The 23468-nt window shown below is 42.7% G+C and overlaps 1 protein-coding gene across 1 annotated transcript in view; it reads left to right on the top strand.

Annotated features, from left to right (window-relative positions):
• SEPTIN8 (septin 8) overlaps positions 1-23050 on the top strand; it is a 76959-nt gene extending 53909 nt beyond the window's left edge. The window contains exons 3-10 of the mRNA XM_030211231.1: positions 3085-3280; positions 4267-4453; positions 6080-6241; positions 8706-8802; positions 9798-9966; positions 11494-11626; positions 13585-13775; positions 18835-23050. Of these exons, the coding sequence (XP_030067091.1) occupies positions 3085-3280; positions 4267-4453; positions 6080-6241; positions 8706-8802; positions 9798-9966; positions 11494-11626; positions 13585-13775; positions 18835-18838 (1139 nt within the window). The 3' untranslated portion in view covers positions 18839-23050. The remainder of the gene's footprint in view (positions 1-3084; positions 3281-4266; positions 4454-6079; positions 6242-8705; positions 8803-9797; positions 9967-11493; positions 11627-13584; positions 13776-18834) is intronic.
• The last annotated feature ends 418 nt before the right edge of the window (positions 23051-23468 follow it).

The following is a 23468-nucleotide window of genomic DNA, read 5'->3' as shown; positions in this document are numbered from 1 at the left end:
GAAACTACATCCAGAGATCTTCTGTTTGCAATGCTTAGTGTTTGCTACTGGCTTAGCTCTGGATGCCTGAAAAAAAAAATTTTTGACTCCCAAAAGTTAAAATTGTTTCCCGCTTCGATCTTAAATGTTGAGCAAGCTAGAAATTTTTTTTTTTTTTTTTTTTAAATGGTGATCATTTTCCCTTCCCTTTCTCCCACCCCTGCTGCTTGCCTTTTTGAACTGCAGCAGTAGGAGTCCGGTTTTTGGGCTGTTCTCCTTTCTTGTCTGAGAGAAATATACGTTCTGGGAATAGTTTGCATGGACACGGTGGGCCTGCAGACCAGTGGCGTAGCCAGACAGCCAATTTTGGGTGGGCCTGAGCCCAAAGTGGGAGGGCACAAAATTTTCTTTCTGCCCCTCCCCCTTCCTCCCCCTACTCGCCACCTCTCCCCCAGCACCCCCAACTCAAAATAGAAACAGAAACACTTTAGCTCATGAGGATCCCCAAGCACTATAAGCTGAAGATTTCCTCTGAAGACGGCCAGAACTCCTGGCAGGCAGCAGCAGCAACTCCTTGAGCTACTGATGCCGGCACCCCAGGCATGCTTAGTTATTGGTGTCTCGAGGATGTTGGCGCCTTCTGCTAAGCTTAGTAGAAGGACGTTTTGGCTGCCGTCAGAGGAGGTCCTCAGCTTATGGGGCTTAGGGATCCCCTCCAGCCACAGCAAGGGTCAGGATTGGTGTTTTGACATGCTAGGGCCCAGGGCAGAAAATTAAAGATCCACCCCCCCCCCCCCCAAATTCCCTCTTCTCCCTTTCTCCCCTCCAATCTCCCCACCTGCCATTGCAGTCACACCAACAGACCCTCACCAAATACAGAACAAGTGATCACAGATTAGAAATAAAATTGAACTGGGAACCTTGGCATATACTGCAGGTTCTAGGTCAGTTCCCACTTGGACAGTCCCACTCACCAATTCCCATCTGGAAAATTGCCACCTAGGACAATTTCCACCGCTCCAGGGAGGACAATTCCCACCCTTAACAATCATGAAACATCACAGTCTTAAATTTATCTCCTTCCCTTTCCTCTTTCAGATAGTTTTTTTTTTTTTTTTTTTGGGGGGGGGGGTAATGCCCTCTCCCACACACACTCAAATATTACCTTTAACACACCACACCACACCTAAAAAATTAAAATAAGCCAAAATCCAAATGTAATAGAGCATAAAATATTATATATAAAAACTTACACAAAATATTATCATCCATGACACACAATGACACTCCTCATAAAACAAATATATAATGCATAAGAAAACCTCCCCAGCAAAACATCAACACACACACAAAAAAAAAACAACTTGCCAGTAAGAACTAACCAGGGGGGAACAGACCTAGGAGGGAATTGTCCACCTTGGGGAAAAGTCCTAGAGAGGGAATTGTCCAGGCAGGAATTGGTGGGTGGCAACTAGCTGGATACCATTCTGCAACAGTGGAGAAATAAAAATAGAAATATATGTCTTTTTCTACTGAACACAATAAAGTGACATCCACTATGCACATTTCTCAAGCTGTCATATTTCAGTTAAAATTCAAAATAAAATGCCTTTTCTACCTTTGTTGTCTGGTCATTTTATTTTTCCATCATTTTGATCCAGTTTCTCTTTTGAACTTTCCTATCTTTCTGCTATTTCTCCTTCAAGCAGCTGCTGTCCATTTGTCTTTTTCTCCCCTCTTGTTCCATTCCCTCACTTCACTTGCCTCTGACATATTGACCTTTCCATTTTAGCTCTTTCCTCTTTTTTTTTTTTTTTTTTTTTTTTTCTTTTCTGCTCTGTCCACCCAAATTTTATCCTGTCTAACCCCTTTTCCTTTGTTTTACTTTTCAGATACCTGTCAGATTTCCATTTCCTTTTTTCACCCACTAGCTCTCCTATTCCCATCTCTCTACTTCCCCAGCCTTCCATTCCTTTCCATCTTCAATCTATTCCCCATTACCATATTTCTTTCCCCTATAATCACTATCCTCCTCGCGTTCATTTCCTTGCCACCCCCTTGGCCTCTCCCACATGGTTCCACCTTTCCCAGTGTCTCTCTCCCTTCACCCCCTCCCAGCATCTTCCTGTCTCTTCTCTATTTCCTCTTGCCCCCTCTCCCGTGATCCAGTATGGCCAGGACTGCCTCATGGCCAGGACCCCCCCCCCCCCCCCGAGCATGCCCTCTCTCTGTCCAGTCTCTCCCTCTGTGTAGAATCCTCTCTCATTCCTTTCTTCATGTCTAACATTCCTTCTCTATAAGCTTTTTTGTCCCCCCACCCAATCTAGCATCTCCTCTTTATTTCTCCACCCTCTGATGTCTGTCTTTGTGCCTTACATGATCTAGAACATTATTTTCTGCCTGCCAAGCCATCCACCCCTCTCCCCTCTCTCCCTTCAGCTCGCTTATCTTCCTGTTCACTGCAGCAGCTCCTTTCCCCTGCAACCCTGCTGGACCTTCATTAGTGCTTGCCTCCGGATCACCCAAAGATCCATAGGGAGATCTCATCCATTCCTCAGGCTGCAGTGCGGGACCAGCCACATGCCCACTAACAGCTTTGCAGCGTCCCGACTCTCGCCCCTTAGGATACAAACTTCCTGTTTGTGTCGGAAACAGGACGTTTGTGTCTTAAGGGGTGGGACTCTGAGTCAGAATGCTGCGCAGAGCTGTTAGCGGGCATGTGGCTGGTCTCGCGCTGCAGTCTAAAGAATGAATGACATCTCCCTAGCTATGGATCTTCGGATGCTGCAGATTCGTTGTCTGTTGACGTGTGCAGCTGGGAGAGACCGTGGTTGCCTTCAAAGGATAACTTCGCTGCTGAAGCTGCAACAACGGAGGAGGGACTGAGAGTGGCTGGTTTTCTGCTGGGTGGGCCTGGGATGAAAATGGATGGGCCCAGGCCCACCCATAGCTAAGCCCCTGCTGCAGACGGACTAGTCTGAGGCCTTTGTGATGAACCGTGTAGAATTGGCTTACGTCTTGGAGCCTTATATAAAACGCAGTTGAGAGGGTTCGAGATGCATCTATGAAATCGACATCGTAACTATATTCTGGTTTGGTTTGTAGGTGAAACTGGAATAGGAAAGTCCACGCTAATGAACACGCTTTTCAACACAACGTTCGAGACGGAAGAAGCCAGCCATTATGAGAACGGAGTCCGCTTGCGACCTCGGACCTATGACCTCCAGGAGAGTAATGTGCATCTGAAGCTGACAATCGTGGACACAGTGGGGTTTGGAGACCAAATCAATAAAGATGATAGGCAAGTGATGTCATCCTGTGCTTTTCTTGGTATCTCCAATGCCAGATGAAACAGAATTGTTAAGATGCCCGTAGTCTCTTATGATTTGAATTCCTGAGGACAGTGTTAGGTTTTTCTGGCTCCTGCCAGCATAGTGAAATCTGCTTAAATGGGGGCCATGATGCATAGACTATTATTACACATTGAGAAGGATAAAGTGTAGCACAAGACAGCTGAAGACGGAGCTTCAGGAAAGAACAGGGTATGACCATAAAAAAATGTGCCAACATGTTGAAGCATGAAAAAGGAGAAGAGATCTAGGAATAAGACGACTAAAGTAACAAAACCAGGAAATGGCAAGTTAATATTTAGAATCTTCTGCTTTCTAACCCCTTTGCCTTCCTGTGGATTCTGTGAACCAGTGATAGGAGGATGCGATTCTTGTTCCAGCATTGTCAGAGGAGAAAGGATTTGGATTTGACTCAGGCTCAGTCATAGCTCAATGGTAGTTATATTTGGGTACAGTAAGCATTTTCCTGTTCCCGAAGGGCTTAAAATCTAAGCTGTGCCCAAGGAGAGTTAAGTGACTTGCCCAAGATCACAAGGAGCAGTCACTGATCGTGGTTCTTGGCCTGCTCTAACCAGTAAGACATCTTCCCTGTCTTACTGGTTAGAGCAGGCCAAGAACCATGCTCAGCATTGATACCTAGCAAATCCTGAACATGTTCAGGGCTTTCAGGGATTTTCTTTTTCTAAAGCTGAAGGTGTGACACTGGTAATTCATAGGCTGTTCTGCATCTTAAAGACTTGTGTTCTTAAGTTCATATATTTATTGAAATTTTCAATAGCAGAGAAAAAACAATTAACCATTGTAATGATTTGTGTTCTAATCATCATGCATATGCCAAGCACATTTAAGACAGCAACGTTACTTCTATTAAAGCACTGGAAATAATTTTGATTTAGACTGTTGAACCCCTTTGTACCCCTCTCTTCATTCTTTCTAGTTACAGGCCGGTTGTGGATTACATTGACACCCAGTTTGAAAATTATCTACAGGAGGAGCTGAAAATTCGACGCTCTCTCTTTAACTACCATGACTCGAGAATCCATGTCTGTCTTTACTTCATCAGTCCAACTGGACACTCCCTGAAATCTCTGGATTTGGTAACCATGAAGAAGCTAGACAGCAAGGTACTGTGATCACCTCCATCACCCTTTCGCCTTCATCTCAGCCCTTTACCCTGTAGCACCTTGTTCATCGGTGAATTAACAGATCTTGATGGGGTAACAAGGCAAACATCAGCCATAATGTACAAAACGAACAAGATATGAAACAAAACTAAATGACATCACAGGGTTAAAACACCGAAGAATTTGCAAAGTTGGGGGCTACCGCCAACCCCCCCTCCCCCCCCCCCCCCCACCCCCCCCCCCCCCCCCCCCCCCCCCCCCCCACCTTTCTGAGTCCCAAGTAACATTCTGAGGCCATACGTACTTTTGAGGTTTGGCTTCTGTCAGGTCTGGTGCAAGGGTGTTGATCATCCCAGGCAAAGTTCAGCCTTGGCAGACTTCTTGAAATTTTGATAATTAACTCCACAATCCTGAAGATTTTCTGGAGCAACCTCTCTTTTTCTGTGTTTAGCTCGCACCTTTTTTAGTAGTGGCTCATGGTGCGTTACATTTATGTCACTTAATCAGTTGTTTGATTTTATATAATTTTATCAATTTTTCTATCAATTTTTCAACTTTTCTCATTTTTTTTTTTCAACTTCTTAAAAAAATGGGAGGAAAAGCCTCAACTGACTCCTTATTGGCTAAAAAGCCATATAGTTCTGGGAGTTCAAGCAGTCGTCATTGGCTGAAAAATCCTCCCAAATATTTATTCATATAAATATATGCACAGTTTAAATAAGCTTTTTACTTAGCTTTTAAAAATACTTCAACTCTCCATATCTTCCAGTCTCTTTTTTCCACGGTCAATGATGACTGCTTGAACTCCTAGAACTGTATGGCTTTATAGCCAATAAGGAGTCAGTTGAGGCTTTTCCTCCCATTTGTTTTGAAGAAGTTGGGGGGAAAAAGGAGAAAAATTGACACACAAATTGATAAAATTATTTAAAATCATACTAAACTGATTAAGAAAGTGACACATATTTGGTGAGGATTATTATAAACTAGTAAAAAAAGCCCCGTTTCTGATGCAAATGAAACGGGGGCTAGCAATGTTTTCTTCTGTGTGCATGTGGGAGTGTGTGTGTCCCTGCCCTCTGGCCTCTCTCCCCTCCCCCCTCTGAGTCCTTCACTGTTAGAGCCAGCGATTTGATTTCGTGCTCTGCTGTTTTCCTTCACTGACTGTGTTACAGAGAGGGCGGGGCAGACACTCATAGGGAAACCGGATATCTCGCCCCCTTCACACTTCCGGCTGGAGGCTTCATAGAACGTTGGTTTTGCCTTTTATATAGAGAGATTGTATATGATTTAAGTTATCCTTAATAGTTCCTATCTGTATAGTTATAGAGTTACATTTAGGTGCAGTAGGCACTTCCCTGGGAGAGCTTAGTCTGTTTGTACAATTGGCATCTCCATTTAGGTTGATTTCTGGGTTCCAGTTCTCCAAAAGCATCTTGTACTGTCCATGCCATATGGGACCCTCTTCAGATGTGGTGGTGACTGAGAAGGTATAATTTCTGCAGAGCTAGGTGGATTGACATGGCAACCGAATTACTTTTTCATGAAGGCTAAAATTATTTAGACTTTGGCTACTTCCAGCATAGATGAAGTCTTCTGAAGGATCTCTTTCTCCCTCTCTGTTTCTAGGTGAATATTATCCCTATAATAGCCAAAGCAGATACAATCTCCAAAAGCGAACTGCACAAGTTTAAGATAAAGATCATGAGTGAGCTGGTGAGCAATGGGGTGCAGATCTATCAGTTTCCAACGGACGATGATGCCGTCGCTGAGATCAATTCTGTCATGAATGTGAGTAATGTCGCTTGTGCTTGATCCAGAGAAGCATTTAAATAACTTTTTTTGTTTGTTTTAATATTGGAACCTCTAAGTGATGTGAGCCAAAAATAAAGGAAAAGTTAGATAGTTTGAGACAGTACAGTGGCATAGGGGCCCCCCAAACAAATTTGGGTTCAGGGGCCCCCAATGTCTGCTGGTTTGGCTGTCAGGGGTCCCCAAGCCCCGTCAACTGAAGCTTTCTTGCGGTGATATTTGCCACTGTGCTGCATCTCTCTCCCATGCGCATGCTTGTTTTTAGTGAAACTTTAATATGTGTGAGCTTCGCACATGCTCAGTTTCACTAAAAGCGAACATGTGTACCAGGGCGGGAAAGCAAGGCGGGCAACGCAGCTGTGATTATCACCACAGGAAAGCTGTTGCTGGCGGGGCTTGGGGACCCCTGCCAGCCTAGGTATGTGGAGTTACGGCTGGGGTTGAGTGCAGCGGGGAGGAGGGGCAAATTGTGCCCCCCCCCCTCATAGTTTGGGCTCATGCCTCCTCCCAAATCGAGGGGGGTGCTTTAATAAAGATATGCAAATTGAAAGAACAGGGTTGGCTGTGCCTGCTGGATCATTTCCTGTTTCTATTTCTGAATAGCAGCTAGGCAGGCAACGAGTGATGGTCGTCATGGGCTTAGGCAGCAGAATATGCTGTGGCCCTGACCAGTATTTTGCCCAACAGCATCAGCAACTAGAGAGGTTAAGGTGGAGCTGGAGAATGGTCTCTCCAATCATAAAGGTGTTCCGCTGCCCCTGATTACAGAGAACAGCAAAACAGCTGAGACTGAAAGGAAGATAACTGATGATGCTCAGATAATTAGGTTTTGGTTTCTAGAGGTTTCTAAATCTCCCTTTTACCGAGCTATCCGTCCAACATCTCTTCAAATTACTGGACCAAGACTGTTGATTAAATAAAGAAATACATACAGTACAGGGCCGAATTAATGACCTGATGAGTTCATCTGAGGGTCAGGCTGCAAGTAATTAAAATCTCCAAGCCAAGAGGCCTCTTGCATGAGAATCTAGCCATCTAATGTGTGTGTGTGTATATTTTGACTTTGCAGCTGGGGACTGGTTCTTAAAACTGACCATCTCAAGGGGGTTTGTGTGGTCAGAGAGCAGCTCTCTGGGTGAAGAATTTGTCCCTTTTCTAAATTCCTAAAGATGTGACCACCATGAATGTTCTCATACTAAGATCCCAATGAAGTTAAAACAACACAAAAGTAATAATAATTAATCATATTTTCATAAAAACTGTTTCACGTGAACATTTAATATTCACATTCCCAACAGAATATTAAGGAACTAAGTTTTAAGCCCTCCCATACTTTCTCTACCCTTCAAAACACGCTTTTGCCTGAGCTCATAGGGACTTTTTTGCCCACTGCTTCACTTTAAGCCTGGACGGGCTCAGTAAATCCCTGAACTAAGATATCTGTCTGATTATGGTATCCTTGTATTTTCTGATCATAGAGTGTTTGTTTAGGGTCCATCCCCCTCCCTATGACTGTAACATCCGGAGAGCTGAATGGGCAGACTGTAGTACTGGGTAACACAGGGTATAAAAATACAAAAAACAACTCCTTTTCACTGTTTGACACTTTCTCCTCTGATCCTTTTTGGATGAATCAAAATCAAATGCAAGATTGGCACTGAAGTGAGAATCTAATGGTGATTTACACACACTGTTCTGCTTGATAATGTTTAGGGCAGTGGTTTCCAGACTCAGTCCTGGAGGCACCCCAGCCAGTCAGGTTTTCAGGATATCCACAGTGAATATTCATGAGAGCTATTTGCATGCACTGCCTCCACTACATGCAAATCTCTCTCATGAATATTCATCATGGATATCTTGAAAACCTGACTGGCTGGAGTGCCTCTAGGACAGGTTTGGGAACCACTGGTTTAGGGATTTCTGGATTTGTTGTGTTGGCACTTTTAATTTACTTTAGTTAAAAAAAATAAAAAATTTCCATGGCTGTTCAGCATTGCACAGAGATGTTTCAGTGACTTCTGGCTATTCTCTAAATCACAAGTTGTATTGAGCGCCTGCAGGAACAAGCTATTTAATATGTGGCTTTTGCAGTGGTGTAGGAAGGGGGGGTCGGGAGGGGCAGTCCGCCCCAGGTGCACGCCGCTGGGGGGGTGTCTGCTCTGCTGGTTCCCTGCTCCCTCTGCCCCAGAACAGGTTACTTCCTGTTCCGGGGCAGAGAGAGCAGGGAACCAGCAGAGCCGACACAGCTCCCAGTGGCGTGCACTCGGGGCGGACTGGCCCTCCCCTTCCTACGCCACTAGGTAAGAATGTGCACCGAGGGGGGGGGGGGTCTTGCACCCGGGGGAGGGGTGCGGAGCGGCGAACATCCCCGGGTGGCAGCCGCCCTTGCTATGGCACTGGGCTTTTGGACAGTGCTCGGTGATTTATGGCCTTTTCACTGCAGGCTCATCTACCATTTGCGGTAGTCGGAAGCACAGAGGAGGTGAAAGTGGGGAACAAGCTGGTGAGAGCGAGACAGTATCCCTGGGGAGTCGTTCAAGGTGAGTGTCCAGAGTATACATCTGTTAGATGAGGGGCTCTGACTGAGGACATGGAGGGGGCTATGCTTTTTTTGTTTTTTTTGCTTGTGTGTGTTTTAAGGGAGGGGGAGGAATGGAGAGTCTGGCTAACATTCATTTCCTTCCCCAAAGTAGTGGAACTAAATGCTGATATTTCCCAAGGGACATACTGATGAGTTGTTTCCAAGTTGCAGCTTTCGCTCTTTGTCACCATTTCTTACCCTGCATTCAAGTACCCTGCTGATGGGTAAATTCCATGAAGTATATGTTGTAAAGCAAATTGATAGCTCTTTCTATCTTGGGACCTTTCGATTCATTTTGTCTTTGGATATAAGTTGAGTTAAGCAGCTGGGCATGTCCAGTATAATTTCACAAAGCCACAGACCATTTTGTTTTTTGGAATGTGTTGTCCCTGCCAAGTTGGCCTCGGTTGCAAGCTCTCTCTTCATTCCAGTACACTGCCAGTTTTTGGAGTGTGTTTTTTGTTATGTGTCAGGCCTTAAAGTTGTCCCCAGAAAGGGGAATCCCAGGAGAGGGAAATGAATCGCCAAGTGTATAAATGTCTGCCGCAGAGGAGTGTGGTGCTTGCTAAAGAGATGATCCTAATTTGGAAAGGGATGTGGTGAATGTGGCATGTCTTTGAGATGTTCCTGTTGCAAGCCTGGTATATTTTGTTTTATTAAAACTCGCTATACCACTACATCTTTCCAATACACAGCGGTTTACAAATAAAACTTAAAAAAAAAAATCAATAATTTAAAATAACAGGAAAGGAGCTCCGTTACCTTCAGATAGGATAGATATACCACACATCCAAGACTTTTTGTTCGATCCAAAATCTATATTAAAAATATACAACAAATCATGTTTTGCAGAGGTTTTTTTTTTTTTTTTTTAAGTAAACTCCCCTCAGTCTTATAGGCTGTGATGTTTTTAGCTGCTCTATAATAATTTTTTTTTCCTCTTTATTAAAATAGTGGAGAATGAAAGTCATTGTGATTTTATGAAACTGCGGGAAATGCTGATCAGGGTCAACATGGAAGATCTTCGGGAACAAACACACAGCCGGCACTATGAGCTGTACAGACGGTGTAAACTGGAGGAGATGGGCTTCAAAGACACAGATCCTGACAATCAGCCATTCAGGTAAACCATCGGCTCCTATTCTCCAGCTCCCATTATAGTGTTTGTGAGATGCTTTTGTATCTCACGCCTTGAGAAGTGAAACTAATGTGAAATTTCTGCGCTCATGGGATCTCACCTGTAGCTGTAAATTCAGAAAAAGGATCTGGATGTCATTGTTGATCATAAATTTAACTCATTGCTCAGTGAGCAGCCCTGGAGAATAGAGCAAAGGAATTGAGAAGAAAACTAAGAATATTATAATGCCTTTGCATCACTCCATGGAATAATCACACCTTGAATATTGTATACAATTCTAGTCAAAATAGCAAATTTAAAACAAATTGGAGAAAATATTTCTTCACTCAATGTGTAATTAAACTCTAGAATGAAATGTGGTAAAAGTGATTAGCATAGCAGGGTTTAAAAAAGGCTTTGACATTTTCATAATAAAAAGGCCATAAACAGTTACTAAAGTGGACCTAGCAAAACTGACTTTTTATTTCTGGGATAACCAGCATAAAATCTATTTTACTCTTTTGGGATCATCAAGTACTTGTGCCTTGGATTGGCCATTGTTGGAAACAGGATACTGGACTCAAAGGCCCCTTGGTCTATCCCAGTATGATGAAGCTTATGAACCATTCTGCCTGGGATTATTTGTGTTTACCATGTATAATGCTGTGTGTGCTATCAACACTATGGCAAATAATAAGTTTTATGTAAGCCTGTCAAAACTGGTCACATCACACTCCAGATTTCTGTTATTGTTTGAGTTAGCTTGTTCTAACATTCTTAATAAGAATGATGCTGCTTTTAACTCCTAACCCTTATTCACTTGTTCAGAACCCTTATTTTATCATCCTCACTTTAATATTCCCTTATCTCTTATTTGTCCTGTTTGTCCTGATTAGATTGTAAGCTCTGTCGCGCAGGGACTGTCTCTTCATGTTCAAGTGTACAGTGCTGCGTACGTCTAGTAGCGCTTTAGAAATAAGTAGTAGTAGTAAAACCAGAATCTGAAAGAGACATATCTTTAGTATACAGTACTTTCTTATCATATTACAACTTGAGAAAGAGTAGGTAGCTTCTTCAAGAAGAGATCAGTAAGGACAGGAAATGAACAACATAGTAGCTAACATACAATATAGAGCATGGGAGAAGCAATAAGAGTAGTTTTCCCCTCTTCCTTGTGCCACCCTGTGGCCTTAAAATACATTGCAGGCTTTAACTTGTGGCAGTTTTATATCTCATCAATAGATTGCTGCATCTCATGTGCAGTATGTAGGTGTCAGAACCTTTCATGGCACAGACACCCTAAGAACTGGCAGGAAACTACTGGATGTTCTTCCTCAATACTATGGTCATAAAAAGTGTGGAAGAGAGGATGACTAATATTACTGAAGAAGTGTTTCCAGAGTGCAGATAAGGGTACAGAACTGTGTTCTGTGGAGGGGGAGGGGCAGTGTCTGCTTTGCTCTTTGCTATGCCAGATTAGGCTGAGAACTCTCCCTGAGTTTGCTTTAAAATGTTGTGGCTTTGCATTCCCAGCCTTCAAGAAACGTATGAAGCCAAAAGGAAAGAATTCCTGACTGACCTACAAAAGAAAGAGGAAGAGATGCGACAGATGTTTGTGAGCAAAGTCAAGGAAACAGAATCGGAATTGAAGGAAAAGGAGAGGGAGGTAAGTGGACATTGCACAGACTGGCCTAGGAATCTGCATGTTACACTGTTTTTTATCTTCTAGTACAGCTCAAGTGGCTGCCGGTTTATAAACCATTATATTGGTGGTTGAGTTTTCCAGCATTTTCAAATCGGTTGACATTCTCTTGCATACCCCATTCTAGCTGTCAGTCATAACCAGTCCCTTTTCCAGTGAGGGGACTCCACTTTTGGATTCCCCATATAAATGAGGAGCAATAGACAGTAACCTGTGGACCCAGTTGGAGGACAGTTTCTGTGTTAAAAAAAAACATATTACATATGTAAAAAATATTACATATGTAAATTGGCCTTCTGAAAAATACTCTTGATGTTGTAGAAAGTACAGAATGTTCTATAATGCACATGTTTTTAGCCACTTTTAGTGGAGGTATTCCTGGAACATATTGTGGTCAAGGGAGGAAGGGGACATGCACTGATTTTTGATTTGCATTTTCAAATCTACGCTTGCTGTTTTTTCCCATTGAAGAAAGTTTTTTGGTGAAAGAGGAGCAAGTTTCAAAGTGGAAGTTCTTTCCTGTGATTTGCTTTTTAAACCTGGTGCAGAGTCTGAACAGATTTCAGCTGTTCTGGGAAACATATGTGCACACAAAAAATCATGAAAAGGTGGCCACATTTTTTGTTAGCATATATTTTCCAAACTAATCATTTGTTTTGTAAAAAGAAAATGAAGAGACTGCAACACTCCCAGAGAAGATATGACGTGGCTGCTTCTCACTTTGGCTCTTGGTATTGCACAAAAATGTCAGCAAATCTTTGCATCAAAGTAGTTTAAAACCAGTTATTAATAATTATTAAGACCACAAATAAACAGTAAAAACATATTGGGCTACAAGATCAATCTGTTGTTCCTGCAAACAGTAGCATGGTAAGTACTCCTTGGGAAGGGACTTGGATAGTTCCATGTCCTAAAGAATGAGCAGATCCAGTCCTGGCTTTACTCCAGCATATCTCTGGACACTGTTGGAGATGCTGGAACTACAGGTCCAGCCTGCCTCTCGTGACATGAAGTTATCTGGTCATAATCATTCAGTAGCGTACCAAGGGCGGGGCAGTGGGGGGGCGGTCTGCCCCGTGGTTCCCTGCTCCCTCTACTGTTACTTCCTGTTCCGGGGCAGAGAGAGCAGGGAACTAGCAGAGCCGACAGCCGTGTAGATGCTCCCAGCACCCCAGTAGGTAAGAATGTACCTGGGGTTGTGGAGGCTTGGAAATGATGCACCGGGGGGGGGGGGGGATGCTTCAGCCGGTGGGGGGGTGTTGTGCAGCAGCAATCTGCCCTGGGTGGAGGCGACTAAGGAACACCTCTGTAATCATTAGCATGACAATTGATACAGAGAACATATCCAAGGATGTCTTAGCCTGTACAGAAATGGAGACGCAGCTCCTTCTGGTGGTCACATGAAAACGGAGCTGCAAATAAATTTCCACCTCTATTATGAACATTGAGTCGTTTGCTTACGTGTGTGTGTGTTCTATATTTTCATTTGCAATAAGGCAAATAATTATATACATTATTGGATTTAAAAGTGAAATATTCCTTTAAAAGGAGACCTGCATGTAATATGTGAGGATTCCTCCCTCTACAATTACTGTGAAATGAATTATGGGAAGTATGTTGCCAGTGTGTATTACTTCTACCTCTGCTTTTCAAGAAAATCTGCAGCGCTTGTAAGATATGTGCAAACATATATATTTAATTTTAAAGCTCCCTCATTTTACCTGAATGCGCAGTAAGTGGCGACAAACGGTTCCTAGTGACTGCAATCTGGAGGCACCATTAAGCCTTTTACTGCAGAGATGAGGTGGAGAAGTGTTAAGCGGTGGATGCACATCATGGGATGTCCCAGACCTCCCAGGAGGAAAAGGTGCTTAATGATCATTGCAGAAAAACAAACATGTCCTGTGCACTTTCCCTTCTAGCTTCAGGAGAAGTTTGAACACCTTAAGAGGCTACACCAGGAAGAGAAGCGTAAGGTGGAGGAAAAGAGGAAAGAGCTGGAGGAAGAGACCAATGCCTTCAACAGGCGGAAGATGGCAGTGGAATCTTTGCAGTCGCAGTCCCTGCAGGCAGCTTCACAGCAGCTGCTGAAGAAGGACAAAGACAGGAGAAAGTAAGACTTTTTCTTCCCTTTAATCTAGCCGTCCTTTCTAATTAATCAGAACAAACATATCTTATTTTAAATCTCCTTTAGACTAGGACAGTGGTTCCCAAACCTGGTCCTGGAGGCGCCCCAGCCAGTCAGGTTTTCAGGATATCCAAAATGAATATTCATGATAGAGATTTGCATGCACTTCCTCCACTGTATGCAAATCTCTCTCATGAATATTCATTTTGGATATCCTGAAAATCTGACTGGCTGGGGCGCCTCCAGGACCAGGTTTGGGAACCACTGGACTAGCAGAAAGCTCTTAAATGTTAATTCCTAGGAGAACAGTTTTTTCCAAAGCCTTTTACCTTGGCATATGGTGGTTGACTTGGGGTACAGGGGCTGTCTGAATATTGCTCACCTGTAACTCTGTGCACGGGAGCTTCCAAAGTGCATGCTTTTAGCCAGGTAAAAAGGTGGTATTATAAAATAACATGTACTCGTTGCATTTTCAGATGTATTCATGTATCTCCCAGCAAAATGTAGCCTGCACAGAAAGCAGCTGTGAAGTCCATGGGCCAGTTGTACCATGAGAAGTTTTTGAAAGGAAAAGGCACACAGGCTTTGCTTTGAAAATATGTTCACAGTCTGTGCAAAGCTGTGGAATTTGCAGCTGGGCTTCCTGTTTTGAAACTTGTGCTCTGGAGAATGTTGTTAGTTAATGAATCCCATTTGGGTTTTAGGATGGTGTCAAGCGCAGAGTTAAAACTCTTAATCAAACGTTTGCTCCTTCTGCTTAGAAGTAAACGGTGAACATTTTGTCTTTTGAACACCTTGAGAAACTGCAGGCATGGGTACTGAGTCAGTGCCTCGATCTTTAACCTAGAACGGTGGTCTCAACACAGTACACAGGATGCACTCAGTCTGTCAGATTTTCTGAGTATCTGCAATACACATCTCTCAATATGCATATTCATTGTGATGATCCTGAAAATCTGGCTTGGTTAAGAACCCTGGCTTAAAGCTAGCCCCAGTAAAGTTTAGAGTCGGGTGAAATCTGTGTTCATAGTGGTGGAGGTTCCACATAATGAGCTAGGTCCAATATTCAGAAAATGCTGAGTTCAAACATTTACGCTCCTAAGTTAGCTTCCTAAGGGACCTGTTTACTAAGGTGTGCTAGCGTTTTTAGTGCATGCTGAAAACACCAATGTGCTTCTAGTGTGGCTTAGTAAACAGGGCCTTAATTTGTTCCCTATTTCAGCCAAATTTAGAAGCGTAACTTCTTTCAGTTGAAAATTCAGCTTAATAAATTCTCATAAATTAAGGCCTGCCATTCATTTGTCTAGATTTATAAGCTTAATTTATGAGTCCCGGCCTAACTTTTCCCTGCCCTAAATCTGCCCCTGTTGCCACCAACTTTTTATGCTCTGAAATGTTGTTGAATAAAGATTTATACTCGGCCCCAGTAAGTTTCCAGAGGCCAATGTTTGAGCAAAATTCTCAAAGTTAGGAGCATAACTTTTAATATGTTCAGTGTCCCACAGGTTTAGAGGAGCCCTAGTTACTTTCCTTAACTATTTCCAAAGAAATGTGGGATATCAGGGCCCATTACCCTACTTTTTCACCACAGACAACTAGGACTGGGGTAGTTGGAAGTGAATGAATTGATTTCACCCCCAGGAAAATGAGAAATGGAACTGAGGAAAGAAAGGTACCATCACTGCAGATGTGTTCAAAGCTAAACAGTTTTATTAATGGTAGTTTACCTTGGCATCTATTGATTACACTATTTGGACTCTGATTTTTCTTCTCGTTGCATAATTCTGATTTGCTCTTCTAAGATAAATCGACATAAAATATAGAGGTGACTGGACATAGGGTTTGCCATTTGCTAGCCAAACTGGATTTATACAAGGTGAGCTCAAATGAAACTGCAGAGCCAGCTGTTGGATTCCAAATCATCCTTTGCCAAGAAATGGGGCTCTGTAAGGGTGATGTTAAGATCAGTGGTCTGCTATTCCATGTTACCAGGGAGTGGGAGGAAGCTCTTGAGTCTGGTCCCTTGTTTTCCACAGATAGATTAACGTGGAGGGGTGGGGGTGGGGAGGGGGCCCCCAGTTGGAGGAGGGGCAGAAGGACTGTCAGCAAATGTTACTTATTGTCCCTTTTCACTCCCATGCTGAGTGTATGAAGAGTTCTTGGCCCTCTGAGTTTGGTCATGGAATTATTTTCCATCTTATGTTTCTATATGAAAATATTCTCTGCAGCTTTACTGGGCTACTTTCGTATATGTAGGCTAGGCCAGCTCATTTCTGTAACACCATCATTGGTAGTCAAACACTATGGGGCTAATGCAGGAAGCTACCGTACGGTTACCATGGATTTTACAATAGTTAATGACTACACCGTGCAGGGAAGGCTTGAGTGTGGGCGTGAACTTTGCGGAACACATGGCCACACAAACCATTAAAATGTATTATCATGAGTGCATTAAAGTATTCTGTGCGATGCAGATAAAAAAATGGCAGTTAGACGCATGCACAACACAAGAAATTGTTGCAAGCTCTGGGGCAGTGTTTTGAAGCACTTTCGTTTTTGTTCGGACATGTGCACAAGAAAGCTGTGCTTACTACAAAACTGTGTGCATGTGCCTGGCTGTCTTCCCCTGATTAATACATAAGTTCTGCGTGTTTTAAATTTGCGTACCATTAGGTTCCTGCCCTACATACCTTTCTTCATCGGCATCTAGGTTTGTTCAGTGTGGTTTGTGTGGCAATTAGCAGCCAGAAAGAGAGGGGACTCCACAGTACAGGAGAACAAGTCAACCAGAAAAAAGCACCAAGGACCTCTGGGTAACCATTAAACCTTTAATAAAAGACCTGACACAGGCTGTGTTTCAGCATAACACCTATGTCGGAGGTCAGCCTTCGTGATACACTGATGTAGGCGTTGTTTATTTCCAGAACTTTCTATATCGCTCTAACTGACTAGCAGAGTGGTGTACAGGCTAAGACAATGACCAGTTAAGAAAGAAACTCCATTATAAGATAGGAAAATATAACAATCTCACCAAGGGTCATAAATGAAGGGAGGGGAAAAGCAAGGATATGGGAGGTAAGAAGGTCAGGGTTGTTATACCAAAATGTGGCCCGTGTTGGGTCCTTCATTAAAGGTTTAATGGTTACTCAATCTTGGAGGCTCTTGGTGCTTTTTTTCTGCTTGACCTGTCTGGTAGATGGTGATGGTCGAGCGCAAAATACACAGTGACATCCTTGCTGCGTCTCGGCACAAGGCAAAACCAAGTGACCCATAACAATAGTAGCAATGCACGGTGTAGAAGTGGAATTCATGTCAACCACAAATTTTAAATTTTAAAAAATCTATCTATATGGAACATGATGGTTCTGCCTGAGAGAAACGAGTTGTAAAGTGTTGAAACAGAAAACAGTCACTGCAGTGAGTGACATTTTATGTCTGGTGCCTACGAGACTGCTGAATTGTCTGTTGTCTGGCTTCAGCAGCAAATGACTTCAGATTTCATGTGAGTGAGCTAAGTAAAAAGCCCGGTATTTGGCTTAGTGACTGTAACGGGTCTTTGCTTGGAGTCTACTCCCCAGGCAAGGTGGGCCTAGGATTAGAGATGAAAGAAGTTGTGGTGTGTTCTACCTCCCCCCAATTGCCGTGATTGGACTGAAATAGTTCAAAGGATGTATGGGCGTAGCCAGAGCCCGAGGTGGGGGGGCACATTTTGGTCTTCCGCCCTGCCGCTTCCCACCCACTGTCACAGCAAATACCTTGGCTGGTGGGGGTCCCCAACCCCCGCCAGCTGAAGTGTTGTCCAGCGCCAGTCTCTGGCGCCACCGCGTTGCCTGCCCTGCTCTGTCTTCCCCTTAGTTTCACTAAAAGGAAGGTGCAGGACGTGAGGGGAAGGCAGAGCAGGGCGGGCAACGCGACCGCTGGACAACACTTCAGCAAAACCAGGGGCCCACAGGAAACTTGGGGATACCCAGGCCCCCGTGGCCCCACATAGCTACGCCACTGATGTAGAATAAACATCTCCAGGCATTTATGAATGAAGACTCTGCACTGGATCCCAGCTTTTGTTCCAGTTGAACTGGAAGATAAAAAGACGGGAGGAAACCGCCCCCCCCCCCCCAAATCCCAAAGGGGTCAGTATTTGTTTAGAAATAGTAATTGAGGACTCCTTTTGCTATCTACTGTGAAAAATTTGATAAAATTTAATGTGATCCAAATTTAGCCATTTGCATTAAACTGCTCTATTTCCTGGGACTTTAGTTAAAGTTTTAGCCCCAGGTAGGAAAAAAAACTCTTCTGCTATAGTGAGGAGAAATTATAAAGAGGTAACCGGCAGCTCACTTTAAACATCCTGAGCTGCTCTTAGACATTGGAACAACCAGATGGCCACCTCTGAAGATGAGGATGGTTCAAGTGTTGAGGTGGGGGGGGGGGGGGGACCAAGTAATGATGTGGTCACTGGAGTATGTGTTTGGTAGTATGGAGGCACCTAGGCAGTAGCCTATCTTGCCTAATGGGATGTTGCCCTCTATTGGTAGCATACTGATAAGTGTACAGTGGTATACAGGTGACTCAGCTTTGAGCCTAGAGATGGTAGCAGTCTGTTGCAGCTGTTGCATAATGGTGACACCCGTGACCAGCTGTGAGCGTATGCATACCAGCTTCTCACAGGAGGCTCCAGTCACAATGGGCAGGCTGCAGAACGGGGGATGGAAAAATCCGGTGGAGAAAAGGGGAACCCATAGGATAAAACTAGTCTAAAAAAAAAAAATTACAACCAGCAACAAATAAAAGGAATTTGACTCGGTAAAATGCTGCTTAGCTGCCTGATCTGTGCACATTGTTAAAGGTGTTTTTTTTAATGTTTGTTTTTTATTTTTTTATTCACTTCAAGGGCAGTAATTTATTTGATGGTTCATCAAATAACTTTTCATATGTGTTTATCATTCATTTCACCAGACTTCCCTTTAAGTTCTGCTTTTGATTTGCTTTGTCCTCCCTGCCATATCATTTAACCCTTTGTTTTCTGTTTAATTTTATTTTTCAGTTAAAACCACACACAAGCTCACATCCCAAGAGTGGAACTTGCACTTTTCATGTGTTTATTTGCATGAAGTGCCATCATCGTGAACCCGCTGTCCTAACATGTTGTGAGTGAAACAAATGAGAGAGACTGTCCACCGTTTACATCATTAACAATCTATTGTAATCCGTACAGGTATCCGGAATACCCTGAACTGTCTGAGGGATCATGCTTTAGGGATGACTCTTATTTTAATTGTTTAGTAAATGAGCTGTCATTGAAACATGACCACTGAAGGGTTATTTAACTTAATTCACCACTGGTTTTGAAGGATGGTATCTCCCTCGGAGGGAAACACTCCACTCATTGCTTTGAAGATCAGAAATCCTTCTTGGTTTCTACAGTGCATTTGGAACAAAGAAATTATTTATAAGAGAATGATGGTCGGATAGTAACCATTGTCCTATGATTCCTTGACAAAATAGTTGTGTGGTTTATTTTTTTCTTATTTTTTTTTCCAGACTCATAGAAGTGCCTTCATGGTTCAATCATTAGACATGTCCAGTAACGAGACAAAGCTATAGACGTAGATGTTACCCTGCTGACACCATGTCTGTTTTTCACGCCAGTACCTTAAGGGTTCCTCTCTTCCTTGAGTGAAGGGAGCAGGAGATGGGCTAGCAGCTCTGGCTGTTATGTTGGGTGTGACCCTTGTGCTTCTAAAAAAAAAAACCCGTCCTTGTAGGTGGGATGGTGTGAGGCATATTTGGATAATCCCATAAGGTTGGTCAGTAATCCATCTTTCATTCATTATATTATGTATGAAAATTTGTTAATCATAATGCGCTGACACACTAATATGGATGCATGTCTGTGAGCAGAGGGGCTACCTTGTTTGTGATCCGCTTTCATCAGAGGGGACACATCACACTGCCCATGTAATGTGACACGAAGGCAGCTTTTAATATACCTTTTCTAATGGTGCAACACTAAATTAGTTCCTTGTAACTTTCCAAGTATTGCTTGTTCCTGCCCTGCCACTTGCACTGCAGAGCTGTTAATGATCTGCTAGGCAGCCCCTTTAGAAGCAAATGTAAAGTCGGACAAAAAAAAAAAAAATGTTCAAGCAGCCTGCGACTTTGCTCATGTGCTGTGTGATGGCACCTTTTGCCCAGGTTATAATATCCTGCAACTTCAGGAAGCCCAAGAAGTGCCATAGGAAAAATTGTGCAGCATTATATGGGAATGTGAAATGTGGAAATGTTCCACCATATTGTTTGCACAATGCTTGCCTTTTGTGATTTCCCCCCCCCCACCCCCCCAAAAAAAAAAAAAAAAAAGCACTTTTTCCCTGGATTTGGTTTCATGGTTCCAGAAGTCACAGGAACTTCAATCCTTGGCTAACGAGGCACGAGTTCTATTAGAACCCAAATCTGGTGTTTGCATTTAAAGTTACACTTTTAAAATTGCTTAGTTGCAAACATCTTTCCTTGTTTGTGTGACATAACCTGCAAGGCACAGTTTTGTATTTTGGGAGAGTTTTTTTTTTTAACTGAATTTTCATAAACACTTCATTATCATATATATATAATGGAAATATATTTTCAGACTTGAGTGGTAAAACTCGTGAACATGCTTTTATTTTCTTTACTACATAAGCTGAAGAAAATCCTGTTCATTGCCTGTGTTTTTACTGACCCTGGTGAGTATTTTTTTTTAAGGTGGAAGTGGCACCTTTATTTTTTTAGTAAGTGACCCTAAGTGATATGCTGATGTTGAACCTAGCACTTACAGGGAGAAAAGAAATCACAACTAACTTGAGGAGCCTATTAATTTTCCTTGGTTGATGTAATGGGCACTCTGTTAATATTCCTGAAGGAAGCAGAATGACCTTCCCATCCAGGTAGCCATTATGGATTCTGTTTAAGGGCCTAACTGAAGGGGCCACCTCCTGATTGTATTAAGAAGACCTATGTTGCCGAGTCAGTCTAATGGCTCATTGCTATGCAGAGGATCAAATTAGATGCACAAGCCATAACTTCTGCATCCTGGGCCAAGGCTGATGATCACGCATGGCTCTGGAGGGAGAGTGTCTCAGCCAATGCACAATGGCGGCACGTTGTTGCCAGACTCAGGACACGTGTACAGGATTCTGCAAGATGATGTAGTCTGTGGTCCCTTGCTAAAGATTAGTGTGACTACTGGGTTTGATGGGAAGAGGTTTATTAAATAGGAACTTCACTCCTTTTATAGTCCTCTGATGGCCAAAGGATCAGGAAAAAGACCCAAGTTGATCACTGATCATCTAGCAAGTAAAATCACAAATCTTCAGCCTCCTAAACTGTTTTGCTAGTAGCCTTAGAGTGTGCATGCTTCAAAGCTACAATTGAAGATTCCGCGGATCCCAGAATCGGTGAAGCTTTTCTTCCTGGTTTTGTGACTGCCTTTTGAGGAATAGCCCCAAGAAGAAATGAAAATGCAGCTAAAGCCAGTGGCCACAGATGCTCTTTTAGCAGCAAAAGTTTCTACTGAGTGGGACCACCTGATGGCCCAAGAATTAATGCTGAGCCCCTTGCACATGTCCTGTTCAAACTGCTGCTTCCTAAGCTGGTAAAAATGCTTAGGAGATGTGCTTAGAGCCCCCGGATGCCACTGCTGTGTATAAGTATCAGTCACTCTGTGTGGAGCTGTATCCCAGAGATCTGAGTACACAGAGTGTACAAGAAGGGAGTTACAAGATGGCTTCCAAATAAGTGAGTGGGGAAAGTAGGAGGGTGGCCTCTTTTAACTCGGAAGCTTTGGACCGTGTCCACTAGTTAAACATATTGATTTGTCATTACAGCAGCAGTTCTGAACTAGAGAATCATGTATGGTACCACTGTCCAGAACCCTGCAGTCATAGGCCTTAAATCTAGTTACTTGGTGGTAATCATGAGTGATGGCCACATCTTCCTCCTCACCATGATGGGGAGGAATGGGGGAGGGACAGGTTGGTGGAAGCTGAGAATACTTTTTCTGCAGTGTCCTTACCTTGAACCATGGAGTGGAAGATCTGACTTGAGATCAAACTAGGCACCTTCTGCATGGCAGAAAGCATAGCCATGTGAACTTTTGCATCAGAAGTGAATACCAGCTGTTTAACCAAAATAGCATGGACAATTATTTATTTGCTGATTTGCAATGTAATGGCCTTTGAATTTTTTTTTTTTTTTTTTTAATCCTAAATTCTTGTTTGGTGTTCCCTGGCTTGCAAGCAGTAGGCCTAGTGCACTTAAAATATTGGACCTGATGATCTACCAGATGTGGGCCTGGCAAGAAGGTTTGTTTACCAAACTGCCCACCTGGATGGGTCGATTTTGAGCTTCTCCAGCTTTTAAATCCCCAGATTCTGGGTGCAAATCGTGACCAAAGATTCTAAAGCTAAGAGGCAGCGGAAGAACTTGCTAACCTAGATTTATGTAGAAATGTGCATCTGAGCCCTGGGCCTGCCTCTTCTTTGTAAGGAAGATGAGAATCTCAATTCTTTTTTTTAATGCAATTTAGTTATCATATTGCATAGCTCAGGTGTTTTTATTGAACTTTAATAGGAATAGATGGTTAAAAAAAACATGATAGTATTATAAAAAAAAATTCTAGGTGTTGAAAAACATCACAGAACTGACTGTATATTCAGGTATATATTTAACACAGGAAGTGGGGGGTTTTTCATACAGTAGTGTTAAATAACATTTAGTCAATTATTTGCTGAGTTCTGACTATTAATATTAAGGCTGTGCCTCTTTAAACATAAATTTATGGTAAAGGGTGAATGTTAGCAGCAGGTAGTTAATTTCCTAGTGAACATGATGAGAAAGGAAGTTGGCAGGAATTCAGATTTGTTCTTTTTTTTTCTCCTGCATACTTGATTTTTATTTTGGGATTTTTTTAATTGCTTGGACCAAATAATTTTTGTGGTGCGAGATAAGCCTGACTTTGCCTTTTGTTTAATAACCAAAGTGTTACCTGAATCACCAAAGAAAGCCAACATTGTACACTAGAATTACACATTTCAACAAGACATTTCTTAGGGGCCTAGTTATCAATGTGGGCTAACATTAGGTGTTTTTACCAGTAACTTGTGCTATTTACACAAGCCCTGTTTTATACAGTGAGATCTAGTCACTAACAACTGGGGTTAACAGTAAAATAACACATCCTAATCATAGTCCACGTTTGGTAACTTTCCTCCTTAATTAAAGAAGAAAATAAATGTTTCTAGAAAAATCGCTGAGGTATGTAATAAGTGAGTTAAGTATAGGCAACCAAACCATTGTGACATCACTGATGAGGTTGGTTCTTAGGCATTGGTGGAATGAGGCATTGACATCACAATACCAGCTCTGGTTACCAGAGATTGAAACTCTTCACACTAAGGGGGACGTTATCAATGTGGGCTACTGTTAAGACATGCTATTATACCCTAACTCAGGCTATTTTAGCAAAGGTCCCATTTGATGCAATGATACCTACATATTAATAACTAGGATTAACAGTAAAATAACACATCTTAATGGTAGTCCATGTTGATAATCTCTCCCTTGATTAATGAAAAAAGAAATGTCTCTAGAAATCAAAATCACTTCTATATGTAATAAAAGTGAGCCAAGTATAGGACGATC

The sequence above is a fragment of the Microcaecilia unicolor genome, chromosome 8, assembly GCF_901765095.1.
Source record: "Microcaecilia unicolor chromosome 8, aMicUni1.1, whole genome shotgun sequence".
Taxonomy (NCBI): Eukaryota; Metazoa; Chordata; class Amphibia; order Gymnophiona; family Siphonopidae; genus Microcaecilia; species Microcaecilia unicolor.
This window is presented reverse-complemented; position numbering and strand designations above follow the sequence as displayed.